The sequence below is a fragment of the Eutrema salsugineum genome, unplaced genomic scaffold (genome assembly GCF_000478725.1).
Source record: "Eutrema salsugineum unplaced genomic scaffold, Eutsalg1_0 scaffold_18, whole genome shotgun sequence".
In the NCBI taxonomy this organism is placed as follows: Eukaryota; Viridiplantae; Streptophyta; class Magnoliopsida; order Brassicales; family Brassicaceae; genus Eutrema; species Eutrema salsugineum.
In genome coordinates, this window is record NW_006256846.1 from 2486320 (window position 1) to 2513201 (window position 26882).

General features: G+C 41.2%; 1 protein-coding gene and 1 non-coding gene across 2 annotated transcripts; one reads left to right on the top strand and one right to left on the bottom strand.

Annotated features, from left to right (window-relative positions):
* Positions 1–11573: 11573 nt before the first annotated feature.
* LOC112087362 lies at positions 11574–11680 on the bottom strand. The gene has a single exon (XR_002900047.1). It is a non-coding gene; the product is annotated as a small nucleolar RNA R71 (small nucleolar RNA).
* A 4805-nt stretch (positions 11681–16485) lies between these two features.
* On the top strand, positions 16486–18742 carry LOC112087260 (uncharacterized protein At4g02000-like). Its single transcript, XM_024157287.1, has 2 exons — positions 16486–16569; positions 18176–18742. Exons 1-2 carry the CDS (start codon positions 16486–16488, stop codon positions 18740–18742), a joined length of 651 nt encoding a protein of 216 aa, XP_024013055.1.
* Positions 18743–26882: the final 8140 nt, after the last annotated feature.

A 26882-nucleotide genomic window follows, 5' to 3' on the forward strand; every position in this document is an offset into this window, starting at 1 on the left:
AATGGTTTCTCTGTTGGGAGCTCGGATGCTAGTTCATCTGGTACGTCCTCCAAGAAAAAAGTAACCAGAAAGAGAGCCAATACGAGTCGTAGAAAGAAGACACAAGAAACAGAGACAAAGTGTAACACCGAAGGTATGGAAATGGCGAGGAAGACGATCAGTGTGCCTCCCAAGAGGAAGGCGGATTGTGGAGAGCGAGAGGTATCAAAATCGCTAGGTGTAACATTTTGGAGGTGGTCCTGAAAGAGGGACTGCCGCGATTCCAATGAGCATTCTGACCTGGAATTGTCAGGACTTGGGCCGGGCACAAGACCTGACAATTCCCCGTCTCAGGGAGATGCGTGATAAACATTTTCCCGAACTGTTATTTCTCATGGAAACGAAAAGATGTAGGAATGGGTTAGTGGATATTCAAGCATGGTTGGGGTATGATAGGAGCCTGTAGGATGGAGTGGGGGTTTAGCTCTCTTTTTTTTTTAAATAATGTAGTAGTGGAGGTGAAGTTTGCTGACCAAAACCTCATCGACTGCTTTGTACAGTTTGGAGCTTTTGAGTTTTTTTTGTCTCCTTTGTCTATAGAGACCCCAAAGTTAAAGGTTGGAATCATGTGTGGGAGAGACTTATGTGAATAGGGTCTCAGCGTAAGGAGGCTTGGTGTATGATTGGAGACTTTAACAAAATGTTGCATAATGGAGAGAAATTGGGTGGCCCCAAACGGAGTGATAACTCTTTTCAAGACTTTGCAGAGATGCTGCGGACATGTGAAATGGATGAGCTGCTAAGTGCTGGTGATGGTTTTACCTGGTCTGGAGTTAGACACAAGCATTGGGTACAGATCAAACTTGATCGTTGCTTTGGTAACAAGGCCTGGAAGCAAGAGTTCCCTCAGGCCAATCAGGTTTTCTTGGAAAAATTGGGTTCTGATCACAAACCTGTGCTTGTATACCTTATGAATAGACAAAAAAACAACTGAGGCTCATTCCAGTTTGACAGCAGATTAATCAGTAAACCAATGGTGAAAGAGGCAATCCGATCAGCATGGCTGGAACTCATCAGGTAATGCCTCTAAGTTTAATGGAGATACTTGGAAAATGTAGTAAATCCCTAACCAAGTGGAAACGTGAAAACAAAAGCAACTCCATGGACCGTATATTGAAGCTTCGACATGATTTGGAGGTCGAGGACTGTTTTCTCTATCCTGGTTCGAGTACATGAAGGATCTAAAGTTGGAGATAGCAAAGGCATATCGGGAGGAGGAGTTGTTTTGGAAACAGAAAAGTAGGGATAGATGGCTGAGAGGTGGTGATTGTAATACAAAGTTTTTCCACGCCTCGGTAAAAGCCCAGAGAATGAGGAACCAGATCAATTTTAGGATAGATGAGAATGGTTGTAAAGTCACTTCTGTTGGCTCTATGGGGGAAGTAGCGAGCACCTACTTTAGACCTCTGTTCAAAACATCAAGGAATAAGGACCTTGGAGACTTCTTTCAAAATTTTCAACCTCGTGTAACTACTGAAATGAATGAAGCATTGATGAAGGAGGTTACAGCGAGGGATATAAAGGAAGCAGCTTTCTCAATTAATCCATCGAGTGCCCCAGGTGTGGATGGCATGAATGGTATGTTTTTTCAGCAATATTGGGACATACTTGGACAACAAGTAACAGCTGAGGTGCATAAGTTTTTTGAAACAGGGGAATTTCCCAAGGAATGGAACTATACACAAATCTGCCTGATCCCGAAAGTTCCAAAGTCAACCATGATGACATATTTGAGACCGATCAGCCTATGCTCGGTTATCTATAAGATCGTATCAAAAATTCTGGTGAAAAGAATGCAACCATGGCTACAAGATATTGTATCGCCAACACAATCTGCCTTCATCTCTGATCGGTTGATATCAGACAACATCATAATTGCTCATGAGTCTGTCCATGCTCTGCGAACACACCCTCGAATTGCTTGTGAAGATATGGCCATTAAGACAGACATGTCCAAAGCATATGACACGATCCAATGGGACTACTTACAAGCTCTCCTCTCTGCTTTGGGTTTTCATGCTAAGTTCATCTCGTGACTTATGTATTGCGTTCGATCTGCGACATATACAGTCTTGATCAATGGGAAGGCGCAAGGTATGATTAAACCTGGGAGGGGACTAAGACAGGGAGACCTTCTCTCCCCCTTTCTGTTTGATATATGCACGGAGGGCTTCACATTTCTGATGAATAATGCGGAGAGATACAACCAGCTAAGAGGAATCCACTTTGCTGAGAATGGTCCAAGGGTTCACCACTTGTTGTTTGCAGATGATTGCTTGATTATGTGCAAAGCACATGAAGATCAATGTGAGACTGTGTATGAGGTAGTGAAAGAGTATGAAAGAGTCTCGGGATAGATGATCAACTTTAACAAATCTTCTGTCATGTTCGGGGATAAAGTGGCCATTGACCTTTGGAAGCTGATCCAAGAAAAGCTGGGCATTGCCAATGAAGGAGGAGCCGGCAAATACTCAGGGCTGCCTCAGTGTTTCAGCGGATCCAAGGTGGAGATGAGCCAATATATTCAGGACAATATGACATCTCGGTTCCACAGTTGGTATGGGTGTTTTCTATCTATGGGAGACAAGGAAGTTCTACTAAATTCGGTGGCAATGGCAATACCTGTGTTTGCCATGTCGGTATCTAAATTACCTAAGACTACTTGCCAAAAGTTAACCAGCGCTATGTCTAGCTTTTGATGGAACGCACAGGAAGACAAAAGAAAGTTGCATTGGGTCTCGTGGGAAAAGCTGTGTTTGGATAAAGAGCTTGGTGGTTTGGGATTCAGGGATATTGAGATGTTTAACCAAGCATTGCTGGCAAAACAAGCTTGGAGACTTCTAATGTTTCAGGAAAGTCTATGTTCTCGAATGATGAGAAGCCGATACTACCCTAACTCGGATATTCTCGGAGCTACGATGGGGAGTAGAACATCATTTACTTGGCGGAGCATATTATATGGAAGAGAGCTTCTTGAAAAAGGTCTTAAAATCAGTGAGAACGGTGAGACAATCAATATGTGGCTGGATAACAGGGTTTTTGATGACCAACCGCGTGCCCCCTATAGAAGAAAGTTATTCTGGGACCTGAACCTCAAAGCTAGTGATCTGATTAATCCCCAAACAAAAACATGGGATAGAGGTAAGGTGGAAGAGGTCATTGTCCCTGGTGATGTAGAAAAAGTGATCTCACAAAGACCGGGTTGGAGACAGGCTGATTCCTTTGAGTGGGCTGCTTACAACAGGAATGGGGCATACTCCGTCAAGTCGGGGTATTGGCTGTAGAAAAACATGAATCCATCTGATGTTATGAAGGAGGCAATGCTGAAACCCGCTCTAGGCCCATTACGAAGTTAAGTCTGGGAGGTACAAACTTCACCAAAGATCAGACTGTTTATGTGGAAAGCACTTAATGATGCATTAGGAGTTGCTGATTGATTAATGTCTATAGGAATGAAAGCAGATATGCATTAGGAGTTGCTGATGGAGAGTCCAATAGTTATGTGCTTTTTGAATGCACGGTAGCAAGGCTGGTTTGGGCACAGTCAAATTTTCCTTTTCCCAGCATTGGCTTTGACAAGGCATCAGTATATGTAAAATTTTCTTACTTATTTCGGTGCATGAAGAATCAAGAGATACCGTAGGAAGTTCGTTGTAGCTTCCCATGGATTCTATGGATTCTGTGGCAGATCTGGAAGAATCGAATTACCTTCCTATTTGAAGCTAGATCCTTCTCTGCAGAGGAAACAGCAGGCAAAATATTTGAAGATTCTAATCACTGGTTCACTTTGCAGAAAGAGAATGATGAAGCAGGAATTGGAAATGACAGAGATCAAACTCCGTTTGTGAAGTGGAAACCTCCCGGTCCTGGTTTCTTAAAATGTAACATTAGTGTAAAATGGAGCAAGGAGGAACAGAAATGTGGTGCGGCATGGATTGTATGGGATCATCGTGGTGTAGTAATGCTCCATAGCCGCAGAGCTTTTAGTAACATCATCAGCTTGTCGGACGCCAAACTCAAAGTGCATCTAAAGACGATTGAAAGCATGTGTAGCCATCACTTATACCGTGTGATATTGGCTACGGAGGCAATTGAACTGGTTGGTGCAATAGAAAAGCCACAAGTGTGGCCAGCTCTGGGTGGACAATCCGGGGATCTGTTGGGGGCTTTGCGTGATATATCTGATTGGATGTGGGAAAAAGAAACCCGAAAGACAAACATGTGTGCCTTCCTAGTTGCAAAAAAGTGTCATCACGGAGAAGAGGTACCAATCCTATGTAGCTTCGGGTGAACCAACTTGACTTGAGGACATCATTCGTGCTGAGCTCCCAACATAGTCATCTATGGTTTTGTCGAGGTGTTCTGTTTCTTTGTATCTATATGCTCTATTTTAAGAGCGAAAACTCTGTTTCGATTACTGGTTCTAACTGAAATAAAATGCAGCGTTCAAAAAAGAGATTTTGATCGTTTTGATGCTTAAGTCAATGAGTTCAATGGACGATAGCATTGTTTTTTTAATTTATTTACTTTTATTGTGATAAATTCGTGATATAATTGGTAATACCTTGATTTCTACTATAGAAAAATTGTTAAAATAACTGATTTGATTATTTCTATCACTGAAACGTGCTTATATGTTTGTAATATATTCTGATAGAACTCCAGTGTTATATGAATATATTTGTTTACAAGCAGATTAAGATAATAATATATCTTTATTGTAATTCGATTTTTGAAATATTATTTTGAGACAATCTAAAAAAATACCACTTTGGTAATACTTTTTTTTCAAAAATACAATGGGAAAGAAGCTATTTTCAAAAATACACCTAAGTTAAGTGATAATTAACCATATTATCCTTGATTGAAACAAATAAAAAAAAAAATCTGAGAGATTGCATGGGAAATAAAAAAACAGACCCTAATTTTCATCGCCATTTCTCAACGATCGACAACCAGTCAGATCAGAGAATCAATTATACTTAAAGCATAAAGATCAGAGAATCACTTCTTTTCAACCTGTAAGATTGAGGAGTCTGAAGAAAGATAATTCAATTTTAATAGCCAGATGTTTATATTATTAATGTTTAGGAATTTTCCGTCCTCCTCTGGAGGCACGTCTTCTACAAAACAGTAAAGACGTCAGAGGTCTGGAAAACACGATAGGGGTGTGTTTCCAAAGACACTCCAACGTTCAAGTAAAAAAACACCTAAAAAACCACGAAATAGCTGTTGGAGAACGGAAAGAAGTCGGAAAACTATGAGAAGAAAGATGGGCCGAGAGTCTTTGAAGAAGGTAGGATCAACTCGGGCCTGAGTGTTAGATTGGGCTTTTTGCGATAAAAAGCGAGTAAGGAAAAATTTGAGAGTGGCAAGACTCCACGGTTTAGGATCCGCCGTGGAGGAGATATGAGGTGAAATGACCGGAGAGATGGTCGGAAATATGCAGAATGCCTAGGCTCAAGCACCACAAGTATCTAGAGAGAAATCGTGAGGTTTAAGATGGCGAAAAAAATGAACCCATTTCCCGTAGGAAAGGAGAAAGTATTTATAGAAAATACCTGACCCGGGCTAGTATACTAGGTTAGCCCATGGATTGTGGATCGGGTGGATCCACCCATGATCCGACTTGACTGGATTCGAATCTTATAATGGCGTCACACCTCTGACGGTCTGACCAACCGCCTTTGGCATGTTCTGCCTGCGAGAAGACCGCCCCTTGGTGCGTCCTTTTCGCTCTCAGTGTACGACTTGAGTCGGCGGCTTAGACGCAATATGGTTCTTCGCTGAATGATATACTCATAAAATGCATCATTTAGTGTACATATTTAAGTTCAAATCATGTCTTATTTGCATACATTTTTGGTCTTTAAGCATTGATTTAGAACTTAGGAGCTTGCATTAGGTCCAAGAGAGTTTTGCATAGTTTGGAGTGTTAAACAGGTTCATTTGGAGGTTATTTGGAGTGGAGAAAGTACCTCAGGTGAAGAAATGGTGCTGAAATAATCAAAAATGGTGAAAAAGAGCAATTTGGAGTCTCGCAGCAAAACACTGTACCGCAGGTCGATGCTTCTCGGCTAAAATCCATACCGCGTATAGGAACCTTGGCCAAAACATGTACCGCGGCACATGTCTCTCGGAAAACATTTCTTGCTCGCCGATCGGCCTCAAAGAAACCATTACTGGAAGGCCTTCCCATCCGATCCAGTCTCTGGTGACCTCATAAGAGTTTGAGATAATTGAATGTAGTTTCCATAACAGTTAGAATTAAGAGATTTGGAGCTCTGACCTGGGAGATATTGGAAACAGAAGAGGTACATATCTAGAAGTTATTCTGGACCAATTCAATGCGCCTTAAAGATCGGCTTACTGGAAAACCCTGCCGACCTCTGATGGAGTTGGGTTCTTCACTAAAGTTCTAGATTCTTGAGTCATCGTTTTTTTAGACTTGATCTTGTGTCATTTGGAGTTGTGAGCTAAGAGTTCCGGGAAGCGGAAGACAAGCATGTCTGATCCGGTTCCAAGAGATGGGCATGTACCAAGTGTGTTCCTTCACCTCGACATGGGGACCTCGATACAGCCACACCGAGGCTGTTTTCACGAAGCAATAGGGCAACTCCTCGACCATTTACCTAGCCAAGATCCACACCGAGGCTTCCTTTCTTGAAGATACAAAGTCATAAACGAATAAGTGTCAAAACTAGCCTCGGCTAGAACACCTTGGTATGTGAGGATGAGGCTCCTTTTCACGGAATGAAATGCCCGCTACCTCGCCATACCACACCCCGAGGTACCTTGTCACGTGCTCAAACTCACAAACAACTTACTCCAGGGTTGCAGATTCAAGAAAGATCAAAGCACAAAGATCATGCAAGATTCAAGATGTGTTCTTCATGCATCAGCCAAGATTCACCACACCCTCGACCTAAAGACCTCGACATGGACCTGTCCCAAACCGAGGTAGTCACCCAGAAACCCATTTAAGACCGGGTCAGTACCCGCTTTGTTCCGGGTTTATCCGGTTCGGTTCACTTAGTATAAATGCAAAATTGGAAAAAACCCTAAGGATCATATCTTCTATTTTAGATTCTCTTTTTTTCCTTTCCTCTTTAGTGTAAAAACGAGTTTGATCAAGAGATATCTACAGTATTCAATCATTCTAAATATATTTCTTATCATCTCATCATCTCATCTTTGCTTCTAATCATGATCAACATCACCTCTTGCAAAGGAAATGGTGTGTTCATCATGATTAGTGAGTAGTCATATTTTAAGCTTTTAAGTGTGTAGATTAGGGTGCTTAGATGTTTGATTTGTGATGTTTAGGTGCTACATTCTCATCTCTTTTCCTTAGTTATGATAGACAAGACTTTTTTTTGGGTCTTAGGGCTATCAATCCCCTTGTCAAAGTAGCACAGAAGAGGTTGTCAATCCAAGAATGTGGTGATAGACACTAAGCTATGTGATCAGTTTCTCAATTCAAGTAAACAGGTGAGGTTTTGATTGACTAATGACAACTAAAAACTTGAAACAAGATTAATGACTAAAGAAGTGATCAAACAATAACTAAGCAAATGACAAGTGATGTGAATATGAGATGATGGAGGCATGAGATTCTAGACATGATAGTTGGCTAGGGTGCTTTGGTGCTAAACCAGGAATGCTAATGACAATGATGAAACATGATTCAAATGATTAAGAACTCTAATCTAGATTAATCCTCTCATGAAGGCATTAACCTCTACACTAATCGATTTTCAAACCAAATCATCATTTGTGAAATATGAATCAGTGAGCATTAATAAACAGTTCTAAAAGATCATTCAAGCAACTAACAAGACATCATCATGCAGCAAATGCTTAAACCTCTAATACAGCTCTTTCAGGAATTTCATCAAACACTTTTGGTGCATGAAATTCCCAGAATCTAGATCTCAGGTGATGTGCAAGGATCTAGCCTAGAGAACAGCTGTTTAGAGAGATGAATCAATGAATCTAGCCCTAAGCACTCCTAATCTAACACTTTAGCACCCTAACCTACACATCTAGAACCTCATTAAGATGACTACTCACTAATCATATTAATCTCTCTTAAACCTTTGCAAGTTGAGAAGATTGGCATGATTAATGATGAGAAATGGAGATGGAGAAGATGGATAATGATGGATTTGCAGCTTTAAACACAAAGATCTCTCAAACTCTCTTGATTAGAACCCTTAAAAATCGATATTTCTCTTCTAAAAGGGAGTCTTTTCACAAAAGAGGCAAGAAAATAAAACGAATAAAGCTTAGTCCTTAGGGTAAAACCCTAAAAAACTATATATAGGTCTTAAAACGAATCGGGTCAGCCCGGAACAAACCAGGTCCTGACCCGGCTTTGATGGGTAAAATGTCGAGTGTGCGAGTTGATCAGGTGCTTCCCATATTGCATGCCCAAGTCGCACAGCCATAGAAACAGTCTTCTGAGCCTTAAGTCCTTCAGTCTCAGCCGCATGCCCATCTAGGTGTAAACCGCGAGTCTTCATGCGATTCAGTCTTTCTTCTCTTCAACTCACATGACCAAGACAAAATCTGGGGAGAATATGTGTGCGAGTTGGTCCTTCTTTAGTCCCAAGTCGCATGCCCAACTCGCACAGATCTAGAAAGAAGCTTCAGCGAGATAAAACCATGTAAGCCAGGCCGCATTCCTCTTTCGGTGTAAACTGCGAGTCTTCATGCGGTTCAGTTCCCTTTTTCTCCCTAGCACGCACAACCATGTAGCGCGGGACTTAAAGTATGTGTGCGATTTGGTCCACTTCACTCCCAAGTCGCATGCCCAACTCGGTGTAAACAGCGAGTGTTCCTGCGGTTCAGTTCACAACTCGGCCAACTCGCATGCTCAAGACGCACATTTGTGGACTTAGCATTTTCCCTGCTCGGGAGCCTTTGACCTCATCCAGGGTTACCTTACCCGCACATCTCCACACGCAACTCAATTTCCAGAAATTATCCTTTAGGCGCTGCGAGTTAGTCAAGTCACAAAACCATCTCGCAGACTTCAAATCTCCTCGGACCACTTCACATTCGGGGGAGCGTAACTTCCAGGATATAGATCTAAATGCCCTAATTCCAGATGCAATGGAAATAGAACTCAAATATCTTGAACTTTGGTGAAGAACCCTTCAGTGCTTGGGAAGTAGAAGGTTCCCTGGACGGCTCATATCTGTAGTGCATTGAAACGATCAAAAGGAATCTCCTGGACCAGTGTTTACTCCGGAGACGATATCTTTCAGCACACAGCACCAAACTGGATGAACTCAGATGTTCCGTGACCTGATCATATCCAACGTTTCTGAAGACCCTGTAATCTGAATCGGACGTTAAGACTCCCAGGACAGGCGATCTTTCCACACGTATGGGAATGCTCCAGAACGGATGCGAGAGAGGTCTGTCTTCCGGTGGCCGTATCTTTCGGCTCAGTGCTCCAAACTCATCGTTTCCAACTGTTCTGAGATCTAGACTCCCTTATCTTGATCTTTTCTGAAGACCCTGGAGGCTGAATCACTCGGCAAGACCTTCCGGTAATGCAATTTCGGAGATGTATCTGCACCCGGAAATTTTGGCCGAGAAACTTGAACAGCCAATACGCGTTTTGGCCGAGAAATCCACCCGCGGTACATGAAAATAGCCGAGAAAAAGCTTCCCGCAGTATAGTCTAGCGCCGAGAATCTCCAAAAGGCTGATTTCACCATTTTTAAGCCCCCATTCACCATTTCTTCTCCTAGCTTCATCTTTTTAGGTCCAAACTGCTTCCAAATCACCTGTAAACACTCCAAAACATGTAAGACTCACTTGGACCTAATGCAAACCCCTAAATCCTAAAACAACACCTAAACACCTAAAATGCATGAAATAAGATATGATTTGGAATGAAATATACAACCTAAATGATGCAAATTATGAACATATCAAGTTACCTGCTCTTAATGCTAGATCTGTGCACAACACTCTGATCTAGAGCGTCGACATTTCTCTAACCAAAAGGTGTTTGATGAAATGCTTGAAAGAGCTAAGCTAAAGGTTTATGCCTTGTTCATCGTGAGTGTGATAGTTTAATGCATAAATGACAGATTAGAACTGATGCTTAATGCTTATTGATTCATGCTTCTCAAATGGGAATTCTGTATGAAACAGGATTAGTATAGAGATTAATACCTTCATGAGAGGATTAGTCTAGATTAGAGTTCTAAGTTGATTGGATTTACGATCATGTGATTGCTTGTTATATCTTTGTGTGTAAGATTCAGTATTCTCTTAGTAGAAGCTGTTTGGTCAGTATTAGACTTGAACCTTTATGTTTGTTGATTGCTTAGTCTTGCTTAAAGTGAATGAATCTTGATTAAGGGATTTGCAAAGGGATTATTGTCATGGGAATGAGTTAATCTGCTTTTGAAGTCTAGACTAAAGAGTAACAAGTGTTGCATTGTTTTCTTAGCATCATGGATCAACATTAAAAATACCCTAATCAATGATCAAATCTAGAGGTTTAGCATTTATCATTTGCTTTATAATCATCATCTTTGTTTATTACTTTGTTTAGTTCATTAATCATTGCTTGTTTGTTTCTTGTTTATGCTTTCATTTGTTACTTTGTCGTCACCAAACCTTTCTTGTTTCACTTGACTTAAGAACTTGTCACATAAACTAGTGCCTAACTACCACACATATGGATTGACTACCTTTTATGCTACAACAGAAAAGGGATAGATAACCCTTTAAGCGCTTAAATCTCTTGTTTATCAATTGGCGCTGTTGCCATATTGTGTGGGGATTGTTAGCATTAGTTTCTGATATAGTTTTTGAGATCAAGTTTAGTTTGTTTTACTGATTCCTTTTCAAGTTCTGTCTTTGTTTTCAGGTGTATGATCACAAGAGGTCAAGCAAGAAGACAAAGAGAAAGAGCTGCTCACTTAGCAAGGTTGGGAATGGATCAGCAAGTCGGGAATGAGCACCAGGCTCAAAAAGCTGCTCAAGGTCAAATAGCTTGTAATGGAGCTAATGGGAATGTAATTCAGGTTCCACAAGGTCAGGTTCATCAGGGACAGGCTCAGGTTAACCAGAACCACGACCGGTCTCAAGTTAATCAGACACAGCCCCACCCAAACCCACCCAGACGTCAAGAGCCACAACCGGTCTTTGTTGGAGAGAATGACCGAGCAAATGCACATTAGCACCGTGCAGGAATTCAAGCTCCACCGGTCCAAAACAACAACTTTAAGGTTAAGGCATCACTACTTAACATGGTTCAGAAATCTAGGTTTCATGGACTCCCCATGGAAGATCTCCTTGATCATCTAGAGCACATTGATAGAGTCTGCAACCTGACCAAGATAAATGTAGTATCTGAAGATGGTTTCAAGCTAAGTCTGTTTCCTTTTAGCTTGGGAGACAAAGCTCATCAGTGGGAGAAGAATATACCTCCAGGTTCAATATAAACTTGGGAACAATGCAAGCAGGCTTTTCTCTCAAAGTTCTTCTCCACTTCTAGAACAGCCAAGCTAAGAAACTAGATTTCAAGCTTCACTGAGCATTCCAACGAGATCTTTGGAGAAGATTGGGACAGGTTTAGAAGCTAAACAAATCAGTGCCCACATCATGGCTTTTCAGAAGCCTCTCTCCTTAGCACTTTGTATAGAGGAGCTGTTCCCAAGATCAGGAATCAGTTGGACACAATATCAAATGGGAATTTATTGGCAAAAGAAATCAATGCAGCTATGGAACATGTTGAGAACTTAGCCATGAGTCAAAACAGTTATGGGGAAGATTATGACAGAAGTTATAGAGGAGAAGGTTCTAGTAGACACCAAGAGCTGGAAAAGGATTTAGAGGAGTTGAAAGTTAAGTTTGCAAAGCTGGTAATGGCCACTCAGTAACCTATAAACTATGTGGGTGAAGAGAAGAGTTGCTTTACCAATGTCAATGAAGATGGTCTTACTCAAGAGGAGATAAACTACATAGGGAATCAGAACAAGTTCAATGGGTACAAAAACTTCAACAAAAACAAGAACTTGTCTTATAGGAGCACCAATGTAGAAAATCACCAAGACCAAGTGTATCCTCCTCAAAGCTTTGTTAAAAAGAATCAGTACCAAGGATATCATACTACTGTCTTGGCTGCTCTTCCTCAAAAGATTCTATCTTCCCTTTTAGGGCAGAAATATCCTTAGAGGGCAGCTCTTCCAGCGATTTCACATGGTGGGTGAGATCATCGATCCTCTTGTACAGGGTAGCTTCGTAACAACTTGAAAGTCAAAGTATTGATTCAGCATAGCTTCTAATCATTCAGTTGGAGCCTAAGTGGATCACCCTCAGTGTTCTGGTGCAGAATCTGATGAGGTAAGGGATGAGATGGTCGACGGTTCACCAGGTGTGGCGAATAGGGCTCATCTTGGTGGCTTGGAGTTCAAGAGTCTCCATGGTAATGGTTCGGATGATTCGGCCGAGCAAGATGATCAGAATCACGCCTGGATGGTGATTCACATGCGCAGGGAGCTTCACTCAGGTTGCAAAACCTTCACTCGGGATTAGGGTTTCTTCTCGGATGATCCATGCTTCAAAGATTCTGAAACTAGGGCAAGCAGAAGAAAGAATAAGCAGAAAAATAAAAAATTAGGGTGTTTATGAGTTTGGTTTACTTCTTACGATGCTTTGGCAGAAACTCGACATATATATAGCCAATTTTTTTTTAGATGCATACTAAGGTCTATCTAAAATAAAAAAAACAAAACTTTAATCACCTAAGAACTTAGCTGCATCGAAACTGCTGATTGAATCTATGTATGGCATTTCAATCCTCTTAGGTGATTGATCCTCCACATCTATGACGTCTGGTTCACCTTCTGTAATCATCATGCATGGGATGTCAGAATCATGTTCATCAGGATCTTCAGGGACTTCGTGTTGCGAGCATTGGGAGAAGGCGTCGCACCCGCGGCCAATCGTCTTTACGCCGCAGGTGAAACTCTCGTGGCCACAGTGGGGGTCTCCGAGGGCTGCTCATCAGCTGCTCCTTCCTCTTGCTCATCCAGGATGTCTTCACGGCTATTCTGGGTGTCCATTGAAGGATTGCCAGCATCAGAATTGGTTGATCCTCCTTCTTTTTGCTGACCATGAACAAGAGAATCCTTCTTATGATTCTCAAAGATATTCTTCACCACAAGGTTTGTGTCTCCTTGGCACTTGGTGAGATGCTTTATGTCAGAACTGGCTTCCCTACTCTTATGCTCAAGCTTGCTTAGGAAAAATTCAATCTCTTGAAGTTCACCATCTGTTCTTCCTCTGTACCATGAGGCAATTTCATTGGCCTCTTTGATCTCTAGCTTGGCAGCCTTGGCATCGATGGATCCTTGAAGGATATCATACTTCTCTCTTGGCTGCTCTTCCTCAAAAGCTTCTATCTTCCCTTTTAGGGCAGAAATACTCTTGAAGTGCAGATCTTCCAGCGATTTCACATGGTGGGTGAGATCATCGATCCTCTTGTATAGGGTAGCTTCTGTAATAACTTGGAAGTCAAAAAATTGATTCAGCATAGATTCTAATCGATTCAGTTGGAGCCTAAATCAATCACCCTCAGTGTTCTGGTGCAGAATCTGATGATGTAAGGAATGAGATGGTCGACGGTTCACCAGGTGTGGCGAATAGGGCTCATCTCGGTGGCTTGGAGTTCGCAAGTCTACAAGGTAATGGTTTGGATGATTTGGCCGAACAAGATGATCGGAATCACGCTTTGATGGTGATTCACATGCACAGCGAGCTTCACACAGGTTGCAAAATCTTCGCTCGGGATTAGGGTTTCTTCTCGGATGATCCACGCTTAAAGATTCTGAAACTAGGGCAAGCAGAAGAAAGAATTTGCAGAAAAAGAAAAAGTTAGGGTGTTTATGAGTTTTGTTACTTCCTATGATGCTTTCGTAGAAACTAGACATATATATAGTCATCTGCGACTTCAACCTCCCAGGTTTAGACCTCCAGCGATTAAAAACCTCCCCGACAATGGCGCCAAAAACTTGATACGGTGCGGGCCTAGGGTTACGTTTTTTTTACAAGCCCATTGGTCTTCAAAAAATTTTAAATTTATAAAACCCTAGTGTCTGCAAGTGCACAGATGTACGGTGTAGGACTTAGGGTGTCGATCCACATGGAGGATGTCTAATCTGCAAGAAACAACAAACTTGGAAGTAAACAAAGTCATAAACTCATGGGATTTTTGGGTTTTTTTGGTTAGGAATCCCAAACTAAATCTAATCTAATACTCACATGAAATAGAATGCAATGCATATGAATTGTTAAAATAATATCTCAAGGATGTCGACTCAAACTACAGATCTAAACTCATAGGTGGCGATTTATACTTCTCCGGTTTACTCTAATCGATGTCAAAGCATTCCCAATTAGCCTCCGAGCGATTTATCTTCATCTGTTTCTGGGATCTGCATGGAACTAGAATAGACATGTGTATGATTAACCAACTCTCGCCATCTTAATCAACTAATCACTCAGATCTGATAATTAACTCTCGCTTTCATGCCAGAATTGAGATCATGCATTAAATATTGAATTCGTCTGCTCACATCTTCTCTACAGGTAGCTCTCGACTCCTATAGTGACTATGTTCTTCTGAAGCTAGGTATGGATGATCTGATACAGCACTCTCGTGGCTCTGATCGATCCTAGGCTCAGAGAATAGGTCACGAATCTACTCTCATGCAATATGAACAAGTTAGAAGAGATAAGATACAGAATATGGTCTAGAAACTTAGAAATCCTAGTCGACATGTATGCCTATTGAAAATTCTTCAAACAACTCGACACTCTGGGACAGATCTACATGATGCAATGGATAATAAAGACATGAAAGAATGCCAAAGATGAAAGAAAAAAGTAAATTAGATAGAAAGGAGAAAGAACAATGGATCAGTGGAAGAATCCCTATCTCCATCGCCTAACCCCAGAAAAACAAAGTTTGGTGGCTCAAAATCTCGTTACAGGAGCACACACCTGTTTAGGGCTGCTAAGTGGGCTTTGATGTTGGGCCTTGTGGCTCGTCATGGATCCACCGGGGGTGAAAGTCTTCCGGGGCAGGCAAAATGCATGTTTGCCGCGGGTGAGAGTCTTCCGGGACTGGTGAATTTGGTCAACTTGTTCTCCACGTATCGTTTGATTGCACCGTTGGATCTTCGTGATGTAAAGTGATATGGAAAGCTGGTTGTCTCCTCTTAATTGTCTCCAAATTTGAGCTCGATCAGACGGTGAGAAAGTCTTCATTTGAGGCTGAACTTCTGACGGTCTGCCTCTGAGCTGAAAATGTGGATTTCTTTCATTTTGCCATCATTTTATCTAAGTTTCCTTAAAAGAGCCTTGAAACCATAAATACATAGAAATCATAATAAAAGTTCCTATAATTGAATAAAACCTTTGAAAAAACATTTGAAATCAATGGTGAAAATGGGTACAAATACGGTGTTATCAACTTGGTTGAAAGGTTTTCATGTAGGAGATGGAGGATTCCTTGTCATAGAAGATGGTGATGATGTTCTTGCAGTGTTTATTGCAACAGATGATCTGAATTGCTTTGAAGATGCAGAGCATTTGGAAGTATGGTGAAATGCTATGGAAGCAGAGATTGCATACATAGAGGAATACAAGACCTGGTAACTAGTTGAGTTACTAGAAGGAGCAAAGGTGATAGGAGTGAAGTCAATTTTCAAGACAAAATTAAATGAGAGTGGAGAAATAGATAAGTTTAAGGCTAGACTTGTCGCCAAAGGGTATCAGTAGCAAGGTGGCATACTATAAGGGTGATACTGGCTGCAGTTAAAGCATGAAAAGTGCATCAACTTGACGTCAAGAGTGCTTTCCTACAAGGAGATTTGAAAGAAGATGTGTTTGTGGAGCAACCAAAAGGTTTTGAGGTGAGAAATGAATCCACTAAGGTCTATAAGCTGAAGAAAGCACTATATGGTCTGAAACAAGCTCCAAGATCCTGGTATAGTCGGATTGAGGGATACTTCATGAAGGAAGGATTCAACCAGAAACAACATTCTTGTGGTAAGTCTCTATGTTGATGATCTTATCTACACTGGAAACTCACCTCCAATGCTTGAAAGGTCCAAGAACTCAATGATGAGTGAGTTCTCGATGACTGACTTGAGAAGAATGAAGTACTTTTTGGGGGTTGAAGTTGTGCAAGATGAACAAGGAACTTTGATAAATCAGAGGAAATATGCAAAAGAAACAATGAAGAAGTATGGTATGGAGGATTGAAATTCAATAAGAAATCCAATTGTGCCCAGACAGAAGTTGACAAAGGCAGGAGACAGTTGATGCAGTTAATCCAACCCAGTTCAAGCAGCTAGTTATTTGATTAGACTTGACTTGATTTACTCAGTAAATTTGGTTAGTAGGTACATGGAGAGTCCAACTGAGCATCTCATGCTCGCTGCCAAGAGAATTCTAAAGATATGTTCAAGGGACATGAGAGCTTGGAATTCGGTACAAACGTGGTGGTGAGCAGAAACTGGTCGGTTATGTTGACAGCTACTACGCAGTAGATAGTGATGATAGGAAAAGTACTTCTGGTTACATGTTCATGTTGGGAGGAACAGTGTCGTAGGCACATAAGAAGCAACCAATTGTAACGCTGTCAACAACAAAAGCAGAATTGGTATCTGCAGCCTATGGAGCTTTTCAAGCAGTGTAGCTCAGAAATATTTTAGAAGAGATCAGTTTCAAGCAAGAAGAAGATACTATCTATTCAGTGATAACAGTTCCACCATTAAGCTGTCAAGAAATCCGGTGTTGCATGGAAGAAGGAAGCATATACATGTCAGGTATCACTTCTAATGAAATTGATGAATGAGGGGAACATTCAGCTTGAGTATTGTGCAACACAAGATCAAATAGCTGATATAATGATAAAGGCGGTAAAACTGGAAATGTTCGAGAAACTCAGAGGAAGAATGGGAGTGTGCAGCAAGGAAGATTAAATTAGGGGAGGAAATGAAGAATAAAGACCTGCAAAATCGGATTTGCAACTCTGTTTTGGTTACTGTTCAAAATTTTCAAAGTTTGAATAAATCCTCTCCTGATTTGTAGGATGTGGACTAGCTCTTTTCTTGTTTTTTCATTTGTGCCTTAAGACTCGATAGTTAGTTGTTGTAGCAAAGTCTTTATAAAGACCCTCTATTTTTATTTTTGAATACAAGAACTATTCAGCTCCTTTCACAATTTATTACAGTTCTTTCTAAGTTTGTCGAGCAAAAAATAACAGAAATTAGGAAACCACCTCGACTAGTAGCCTTTAAATAGTCACTTGGTCAAGAAATTATACCTCCCTCAGTTAAGATTTGATCATATTGACCCTCCCTTAGTTGTAGCAAGTGTTTTGGGTCATTGTTGTCAATATTACCGGATGGGATGATAGACTCTGATAGAAGTGGATCATCTGGTTCTAGTGAACATATGTAAGCTTGTAAGGCAACACCGAATCTTTTCATGGGTTGTTTGGCTTTTGAACGTATCATGGATCCTTCTTGGACTGTTGGCATTTGGGTCAATCATTGTTAGAGTTTCTGGTCACATCACTATCACTTAGGATCTCAATATTTCTAAAGTCTAGAGTTTGTATAAAAAAAAATCAGAGTCAGTCCTTTAATGAAATATATGTTTCAGAATGATAATATAGCCAAACATTTAATTATTTTCAAATGAATTTGATTTTGCGGTCTCACCATCAGTGCTAAGAGTTTGATTTCGATCGTGTTGAATCTTATTCAAGTTTTTTTTAGAATTGACTCTCCCTTTTAGCTAAGGACTCTCTCTACCATTTAGAGTCTTTAGTTTTAAAAAAGGGGCTTTTTGGCTGGGTTATTTCCTCTTAAGTTTAAAGGTTTTTGGATGATATAATATATATTTGGTGAATCTTTTGGAAATCTTCATGTTTTTTTACGGTTTTGGCTATATTTTTATTTTGTTCTTAAGCGCCGCCTTAGCAACCTAAGAACCTAAAAGCAAAAGAAACAATCTGGTGTGTTTTCTTGGGAAGTGATAGAAGTTATGGCTAATATTGACATGGCTTTCAACGCTCTGTCTATTGAAGAAGAGGAAGACGGGAACGTTCACGTTGCCTGACCTTCCTCAATTCTGCTCGAGTGAAAGATACAAGATGAGTATTATGGGCAGAACTCTTAATCCGGAATGTCAAAATATGACAGACCTGATACTCGACATGCCAAGGAAGTGGCAAGTCTATGACCGTGTAAGAGGAGTGGCGCTGTCGAAGGAGAGGTTCCAGTTTATTTTCAAGTATGAACACAACTTGGGAGAGGTGCTGAAGAAAAGAGTCTGGACTTTCAATGAGTGGTTGGTAGTGATCGGCCGATGGGTTGAAAATCCAACGGAGGACTATCTGCAATTCATGACAGTGTGGATCCAGATCTGTAACATCCCAGGTAACTACTACACTGAAGCCTCGATTTATGCGCTTGGAGATATCATAGGAAAGGTGATCGAGATAGCTTTTGATCCAGAAAAGCCACAGAGCAAGGATTACGTGCGTGTCAAGGTTAATTTCGATGTGTCTAGAATGGTCAGACACTCAAAGGTTGTAAATCTGCTGAAAGGAGGATCAACAACCGTCTGGTATGACTTTGAGAGGATTCCATAGTGGTGTTACTCTTGCCAAAGATTGACTCATGAAAAGGATAAGTGTCCATTGTTGATCCAAATGCGCAAAGACAAGGCTAATGCAAGAAGGCAGAGTATCCTAAATGCTAAACGCAACACGGAACCAGTGTTGAAAGAGTCAGACCCTCTGTTAGGTATCATAACTCAGGAACAAGTGGGACCTGACCCATACTCGGGAAGACTGTGGATTTCACTAGAAGTTATGCAGGAGATGCGGCTGTATCTTCTGGCTGCGGAAGGACCAGAGCATAAAGTCTGTGAGGAGCGTGTGAAACAATCCATTCTTGACCTTAAGGATGACTGGGTGGGGCAGCGATCAATACTGCACCTGGAAGCCCCACCTGTGATCACCTCTGAGCTCGATAAAGTGAAATGTCCGACTTATGAGATGCGTGAATCAGAAGGTTCACAGGGATCAAAAGGTTCAGAGAATGTTGGAGAAAAGTTGATGTCAGCTGTCATAAAGGCAGCAAAACCAGCTTGACATGATGTGGCCCCTGTGGCTTTACTCCCTGAAAGAGATGCAGCAAATTTCACATCAGAGAACTCTGGGTTTTGTTCGGTGTCGAATGGTTTCTCTGTTGGGAGCTCGGATGCTAGTTCGTCTGGTACGTCCTCCAAGAAAACAGTAACCAGAAAGAGAGCCAATACGAGCCGCAGAAAGAAGACACAAGGAACAGAGACAAAGGGTAACATTAAAGGTATAGAAGTGGCGGAGAAGACTATCAGTGTGTCTCCCAAGAGGAAGGCGGATGGTGGAGATAGAGAGGTATCAAAAATCGCTAGGCGTAACAATTTAGAGGTGGTCCTGAAAGAGGGACTGTCGCAATCTCAATGAGCATTCTGAGCTGGAATTATCAGGACTTGGACCAGGCACAAGACCTGACAATTCCACGTCTCAAGGAGATGTGTGAGAAACATTTTCCTGAACTGTTATTTCTCATGGAAACGAAAAGATGTAAGAATGGGTTAGTAGATATTCAGGCATGGTTGGGTTATGATAAGGTATACATGGTGGAGCCTGTAGGATGGAGTGGAGGTTTAGCTGTTTTTTTTTTGAAAAATAATGTAATAGTGGAGGTGAAGTTTGCAGGTTTGGAGCTTTTGAGTTTTTTGTCTCCTTTGTCTATGGAGACCCTGAAGTTAAAGGTCGGAATCATGTGTGGGAGACACTTATGCGAATAGGGTCTCAGCGTAAGGAGGCTTGGTGTATGAATGGAGACTTTAACGAAATCTTGCAGAATGGAGAGAAATTGGATGGCCCTAAACGGAGGGATAGCTCTTTTCAAGACTTTGCAGAGATGCTGCAGACGTGTGAAATGGATGTGCTGCTAAGTGCTGGTGATGGTTTTACCTGGTCTGGAGTTAGACACAAGCATTGGATACAGAGCTAACTTGATCGTTGCTTTGGTAACAAGGCCTGGAAGCAAGAATTCCCTCAGGCCAATCAGGTTTTCTTGGAAAAAGTGGGTTAAACTCGTGCTTGTAAACCTTATGACTAGAGAAAACAACAATTGAGGCTCATTCCGGTTTGATAGAAGATTCATCGGTAAATCAATGGTGAAAGAGGCAATCCGATCAGCATGGCTGGGAACTCATCAGGCAGTGCCTCTGAGCTTAATGGAGATACTTGGAAAATGTCGTAAATCCCTAAGCAAGTAAAAACGTGAAAACAAAAGCTACTCCATGGACCGTATATTGAAGCTTCGACATGATTTGGAGGTCGAGGACTCTTCTCTCTATCCCCGGTTTGAGTACATGAAGGATCTAAAGTTGGTGATAGCAAAGGCATAACAGGAGGAGGAGTTTTTTTGGAAACAGAAAAGTAGGAATAGATGGCTGAGAGGTAGTGATCGTAATACAAAGTTTTTCCACGCCTTGTTAAAAATCCAGAGAATGAGGAACCAGATCGATTTTCTGGTTATTCCAAACATTGAGGAATGGGGACCTTGGAGACTTCTTTCAAGATTTTCAACCTCGTGTAACTACTGAAATGAATGAAGTGATGATGAAGGAGGTTACAGCGAGGGATGTGAAAGAAGCAGCTTTCTCAATTAATCCATCGAGTGCCCCAGGTGTGGATGGCATGAATGGTATGTTCTTTCAGCAATATTGGGACATACTTGGACAACAAGTAACATCTGAGGTGCAGAAGATTTTTGAAACAGGGGAATTTCCCAAGGAATGGAACTATACACAAATCTGTCTGATCCTGAAAGTTCTGAAGCCAACTATGATGACAGATTTGAGACTGATCAGCCCATGCTCGGTTTCTATAAGATCGTATTAAAAATTCTGGTGAAAAGAATGCAACCATGGCTACAAGATATTGTATCGCCAACACAATCTGCCTTCGTCTCTGATCGGTTGATATCAGACAACTTCATTATTGCTCATGACTCTGTCCATGCTCTGCGAACACACCCTCAAATTTCTTGTGAAGATATGGCCATTAAGACAGACATGTCCAACGCATATGATGATGAGGCCATTCAAGCTGAACCAGACTTAACCGAGCCACAACTATAAGATGTGGAAGTACCAATTGTTCATGAAGGCCCCATGACAAGACAAAGAGCTAAGATTCTCCAACACAAGTATAACCAGAGCATGATGCAAGCAATGTCACAAGTGGATCAAGTGAAGCCGCAAGAAGACCAAGAAGTGGCCCAGCTTGGACTGGATTACTTGAAGAATGCCAAGAGCTAGTAAACGGCCCAGCTTCAAATAATCAAGATGCCTGGCCCTTTTTTCCAAATCAATCCCAAGTCTTCATGATGACCATCTCGCCAATGCACCAAGACACTTAGGAGGGAGGATTCAAACTCAGTCAAAGCCACACATGTCTCGGCCAGCAAATAAGGTAAGTGATCAATCGAGTTTAAATCCTTTGACTAACGAGTTTGATTGTCTTTGGTCTTATGCAGAGACAATTTAGTTTAGTAGTCTTTTATTTCTTTTTTTGAGTCTTTTAATGTAGCATTTTAATTTACAAGTCCTGTTGTTTTGAGTCTCTACTTTTAAAAGTCGCAAAGTGGAGAGACAGGTGTATCAAGACTTCAAAGATCTTTTCCATTTGTCTATACAGGCAGAACAACACATCAATGATAACTAAGGTTTTCAAGGCCTTAATAAGGGTTATCAATCCCTTAGCTGTTGCAGCATAAAGGGTATCAATCCATAAGTGAGGTTGCCAGACACTAGTTTATGTGATAAACTCTTAAGTCAAGTGATCAAATATGAGTTTTGGTGTGAACAAAGTAACAAGAAAGCATAACACAAGAAACAAGAAAAGCAATGATTAATGAACTAAACAAGGCAACAAAACAAGATGATGGTGCTTAAGCAAATGATGGAAGATAAGCCTTTAGGTGTGATCATTGATTAGGGTGCTTTCAATGCAAACTAATGATACTAAACAACAATGCAACACTTGCTACTCTTTAGTCTAGGCTTCTTAATCAGATTAATCCACTCTCATGACAGAAATCTCTTTGCAAATCACTTAATCAAGTCTAACAACTATTGGAGATAACCAAGCAATCAACAAGCATAATGTTACAAGCCTAATTAGTGACCAAACAATCTTTAACAAAGAAAGACTGAATCTTCTACAGAAAGACATAGCAAGCAATCACATGATCTCTTATCCAATAAACTTAGAACTATAATCTAGATTAATCCTCTCATGAAGGCATTAACCTCTACACTAATCCATTTTCAAACCAAATCATCATTTGTGAAATATGAATCAATGAGCATTAAGAAACAGTTCTAATATGTCATTCATGCATTTAACAATCATTCCAATGATGAAAAAGGCATAAACCCTTAAGTTAGCTCATTCAGGCATTTCATCAAACACCTTGTGGGTGGAGAAATGCCTAAGTTCTAGATCAAGCTTGTAATGAGAGATCTAGCATTAGGATCAGCTAACTAAGGAAAGGAGAAGAGAATCTAAGCTTAAACAATCATTAATATATATCTAAGCACCCTAAATCTACACACCTATATTTTTAAAGAGAGACTACTCATTAATCATGATGAACACACCATTTCCTTTGCAAGAGGTGATGTCGATCATGATTAGAAGTCAAGATGAGATGAAGAAATGATAAGAAACAGCTTTAAGATGATTAAATCTGCTAGATATCTCTTGATCAAACTCGTTTTTACACTAAAGAGGCAAAGAAAACAAGAGAGAATAAAGCTCAAGTCTTGGAAAAACCCTAAAAAGCATATATAGTGGCTCTTGCGGACCGGGTCAGCCCAGGACAAACTGGGTACTGACCCGGCTTCAAATGGGTCATGTCTCATGGGTCAGGAGCTTCCCAAGTCGCAGGCCCAAGTCGCACAGCTATAGAAACAGCTTTGTGCACCTTAAATTCTTCAGTCCCAGCCGCATGCCTATATAGGTGTAAACTGCGAGTGTTTGTGCTGTTCAGGCTTTCTTCTCTTCAACTCGCACAACCAAGACGCATTCTTGAGATAATGTGTGTGCGAGTTGGTCCTCTTTTAGTCCCAAGTCGCAGGCCCAAGTCGCACAGCCATAGAAACAGCTTTGTGCACCTTAAATCCTTCAGCCCCAGCCGCATGACTATCTAGGTGTAAACAGCGAGTGTTTGTGCTGTTCAGGCTTCCTTATCTTCAACTCGCACAACCAAGACGCATTCTGGAGATAATATGTGTGCGAGTTGGTCATCTTTAGTCCCAAGTCGCAGGCCCAAGTCGGTGTAAACCGCGAGTCTTTCTGTGGTTCTGTTCTCTGCTCGGCCATCTCGCATGCCTAAGTTGCACTCGAACCACTTCGAATTCAGGGGAGCGTAACTTCCAGGATATGGATTCAAATGGCATGATTCCAACTTCAGTGGAAATAGAACTCAAATATCTCGAACTTTGGTGAAGAAACCTTCAGAGCTTGGGAAGTGGAAGGTTCCCTGGACGGCTCATCTCTGCAGCGCATTGAAACGATCGAAAAGAAGCTCTTGGACCAGTGTTCACTCCGGAGACGGTATCTTTCAGCACAGCTCCAAACTGTATGATCTTAGAAGTTCTGGAAAGAGCACTCAAAGACCTTGAATCTTGATGAAGTCCCCGGCAACTGAATCAGACTGGAAGGGCATCGTCCCATGCAATATTTGTGACTCATCGGATCGGTCTCGAAACTGTCACGAGACAGGTGTGTCTTCCGGTAAGCTTAACTCTCATCTCACGATTCCAAATCCAATGATTCGACCTGTTATGGGACCGTGACTAGATCATCTCCAACTTTGCTGCAGACCTTGTAAGCTGAATCAGACTGGAAGGTTTCCCGGATCGGCATTCTTTAACTCGTCTTGGCGTTGCTCCGGAAAGGATGCGAAATAGGTATGTCTTCCGGTGGGCTTATCTTTCAACTCGCTGCTCCAAATTGATTGATTCCAGCTGTTATGAAATCTAAACTCAATTACTTGATCTTTGCTGAAGACCCTGAAGACTGAATCGGCCGGCAAGACCTTCTGGTGACGCGATTTCGGAAATGTATCTGCACCCGGGAATTTTGGTCGAGAGACTTGAACGGTCGGTACGTATTTTGGCCGAGAAATCCACCCGCGGTACATGAAAATTGCCGAGAAAAAGCTTCCTGCAGTACAGGCCAGCGCCATAACCTCCAAAAGGCTGTTTTCACCATTTTTAAAGCTCTGATCACCATTTCTTTTCCTGGTTTCACCTTTTCAGCTCCAAATAGCTCCAAATACACCTGATAAACACTCCAAACTATGCAAAGACTCATTGGGACCTAATGCAACCCCTAAGTCCTAAAACAACACCTAAAGGCCTAAAATGTATGAAATAAAACATGATTTGGAATGGATTATACAACCTAAATGCTGCAAATAATGAACATATCAATCACAAAGAAGATTGCCAACACCAGAAGCAAGCCACAAACCACTTGGAACTCCAACTTCAACAAACCACTCGACAAAGGCAAGAGGGTGGAGATTGATTCACGCTTCAAAGGCAAGGCAATTAAAACAAGCAAAGACACCAGGCCAGAGGCAGGTAAGACCAATAACCCTCAGCGTGAAAGAGATATTACTTGTTTCAAATGCAGGGGAAGAGGTCATATGTCTCGCGAGTGCCCAAACAACCGAGTGATGCTCATGACCGAGGCTGGAAACTATAAGTCACACGATGAAGCTGATGTTCAATAACATCAAAACGATGAGTATGGTGACATAGCTTATCTAGACACAGGAGAGCTCCTTGTCACTAGATGTGTACTAAGTGTAATGGTGGAGCCAGCCGAGACCATACAAAGAGAGAACATCTTTCACAGCCGTTGCACTATAAAAGGGAATGTATGTAACCTAATTATTGATGGTGGGTCTTGTACTAATGTTGCAAGTGCTCACATGGTTGATAAGCTAGGCCTTGAGAGAACTAAACATCCACGGCCCTATTGGCTGAGATGGCTCGATGATAAAGTAGAGCTTAAGATTACCGATCAAGTCACCATTCCATTTAGCATAGGAAAATATCAAGATCAAGTTTTATGCGATGTAGTTCCTATGCAAGCTGGTCATTTATTGTTAGGTAAGTCATGGCAATTAGATATAGAAACTAAGCATGATGCTAGGACTAATATGTATACACTTATGCATAACAAAAGAAAATTTAGTTTAGCACCTCTTACACCATCACAAGTGCATGAACTACAAATTCAAATGCTTAAAGAAAAAGTAAGTATCTCTTATTAAAATGTTCTTGTTCAGCCTAGCTAGGTTAGAAAAGTTTTTGCTCCTAAACACACAATGCTACTAATGATCTTTAAGGAGCTTTTGAGTGCAGGTTTAGGTGAACTTGAACTACCACCGGAGATCACTGATTTACTTGACAGGTTTAAATATGTGTTCCCTGGAGAAATGCCTGAAGGATTGCCACCAATTCGAGGCATAGAGAACCAAATAGACTTCATACCGGGAGCAGTTTTACCAAACAAACTGGCTTACCGAATGAGCCATGCTTGTTATTTCTTTGAGAGAGCAGCATCTTAAGAGTTTAGTTCATGGCCCTACTTATTAATTCTTTGATGCTTGCAAGTGATGAAATGTGTGACAATGTTTGGACCTTGATTAAAGCAAGCTTTGAATTGAATTCAGCCTTAGCAAGTGGAACCCGTAATCTGATTTTGAAATATCTTTTGATGCTTCTTTAGATGAACTTGTGGATAATTACACATATTTGAGCTAGAAAGCCATTTTTACCACTTTTTTCCTTAGCTCAAATAGCTAATTCCACACTTTGGATCAATTTCCACACCCTGAACCCAACCTTCCTTCAAGCCAAATGTTTGTGAGTGTTGAGAGGCCACCTTGGATCAAACTTAGCAGAAAGTGTTAGGTTTAGAGCGACAAGGATAAGCCTCATGGTGTTTAGTTCCATCACCAAGGAACTAAGAGGTCTTGGCGAGAATTAAGTGTGGGGGAATGGTTTGTTGGTGAGAGCTCAAAAGAGAGATGTGTGGGAAGTGGAGAGTTATGAGATCTAGGGGATGGAAAAGAAAAGAAAATCGATTGGGGTCTAGTGTTCAAAGGAAAGAAAGCTCTGGTGTTTTAAAAAGGAAAGTCCAGCCTTTAAGTGAAAAGAAAAAAAGAAAAGAAGCCAAAAGGCTCAGGTGTCCAAAGAGATAAGAACAGAGGCTGGAAAATGCTAAGGGAAAGAGACCTAAGTGTAAAGTTTAGAACTCAATGCCAGTGTTTGTAAATGAAAAGTGAATCCCCTAGTAAGAGAAAAAAAAAAATGAGTGAAAAGAGAAATGTGAGGCTCATGTGAGGAGAGAAGTGTGAGACTTTGGGTTAGATACATCTTAGGTATTGAGGTGAGATGAGTTCGTGCCCTTGTATGCATCAGTTGCTTTTTACCTTTAGCCTTCTGCCAAAGTTCGATCATTCAAAGAGAGATCCCTTGCTTCATTACTCATAAGTATTGAATGAGATCATCTTTATCTGATAACCTCATCCCTTAGCCAAACAATTTTTTTGAATAAGCATCAGTTGATCGACATGGTTACAACTTAATGAATGTTAAAAAGGCTGAATGATAAGAATGCTTGTGTAGGTCAGGATGGTTCACCA

Excerpts from the sequence above, each read along its gene's own strand:
- LOC112087260 (XM_024157287.1), top strand. The coding sequence starts at position 16,486 with ATGGAGAGTCCAACTGAGCATCTCATGCTCGCTGCCAAGAGAATTCTA. Across the intron at positions 16,570-18,175 it reads ACATGAGAGCTTGGAATTCG|AAGAGGAAGACGGGAACGTT; the intron begins GTACAAACGTGG and ends TGTCTATTGAAG.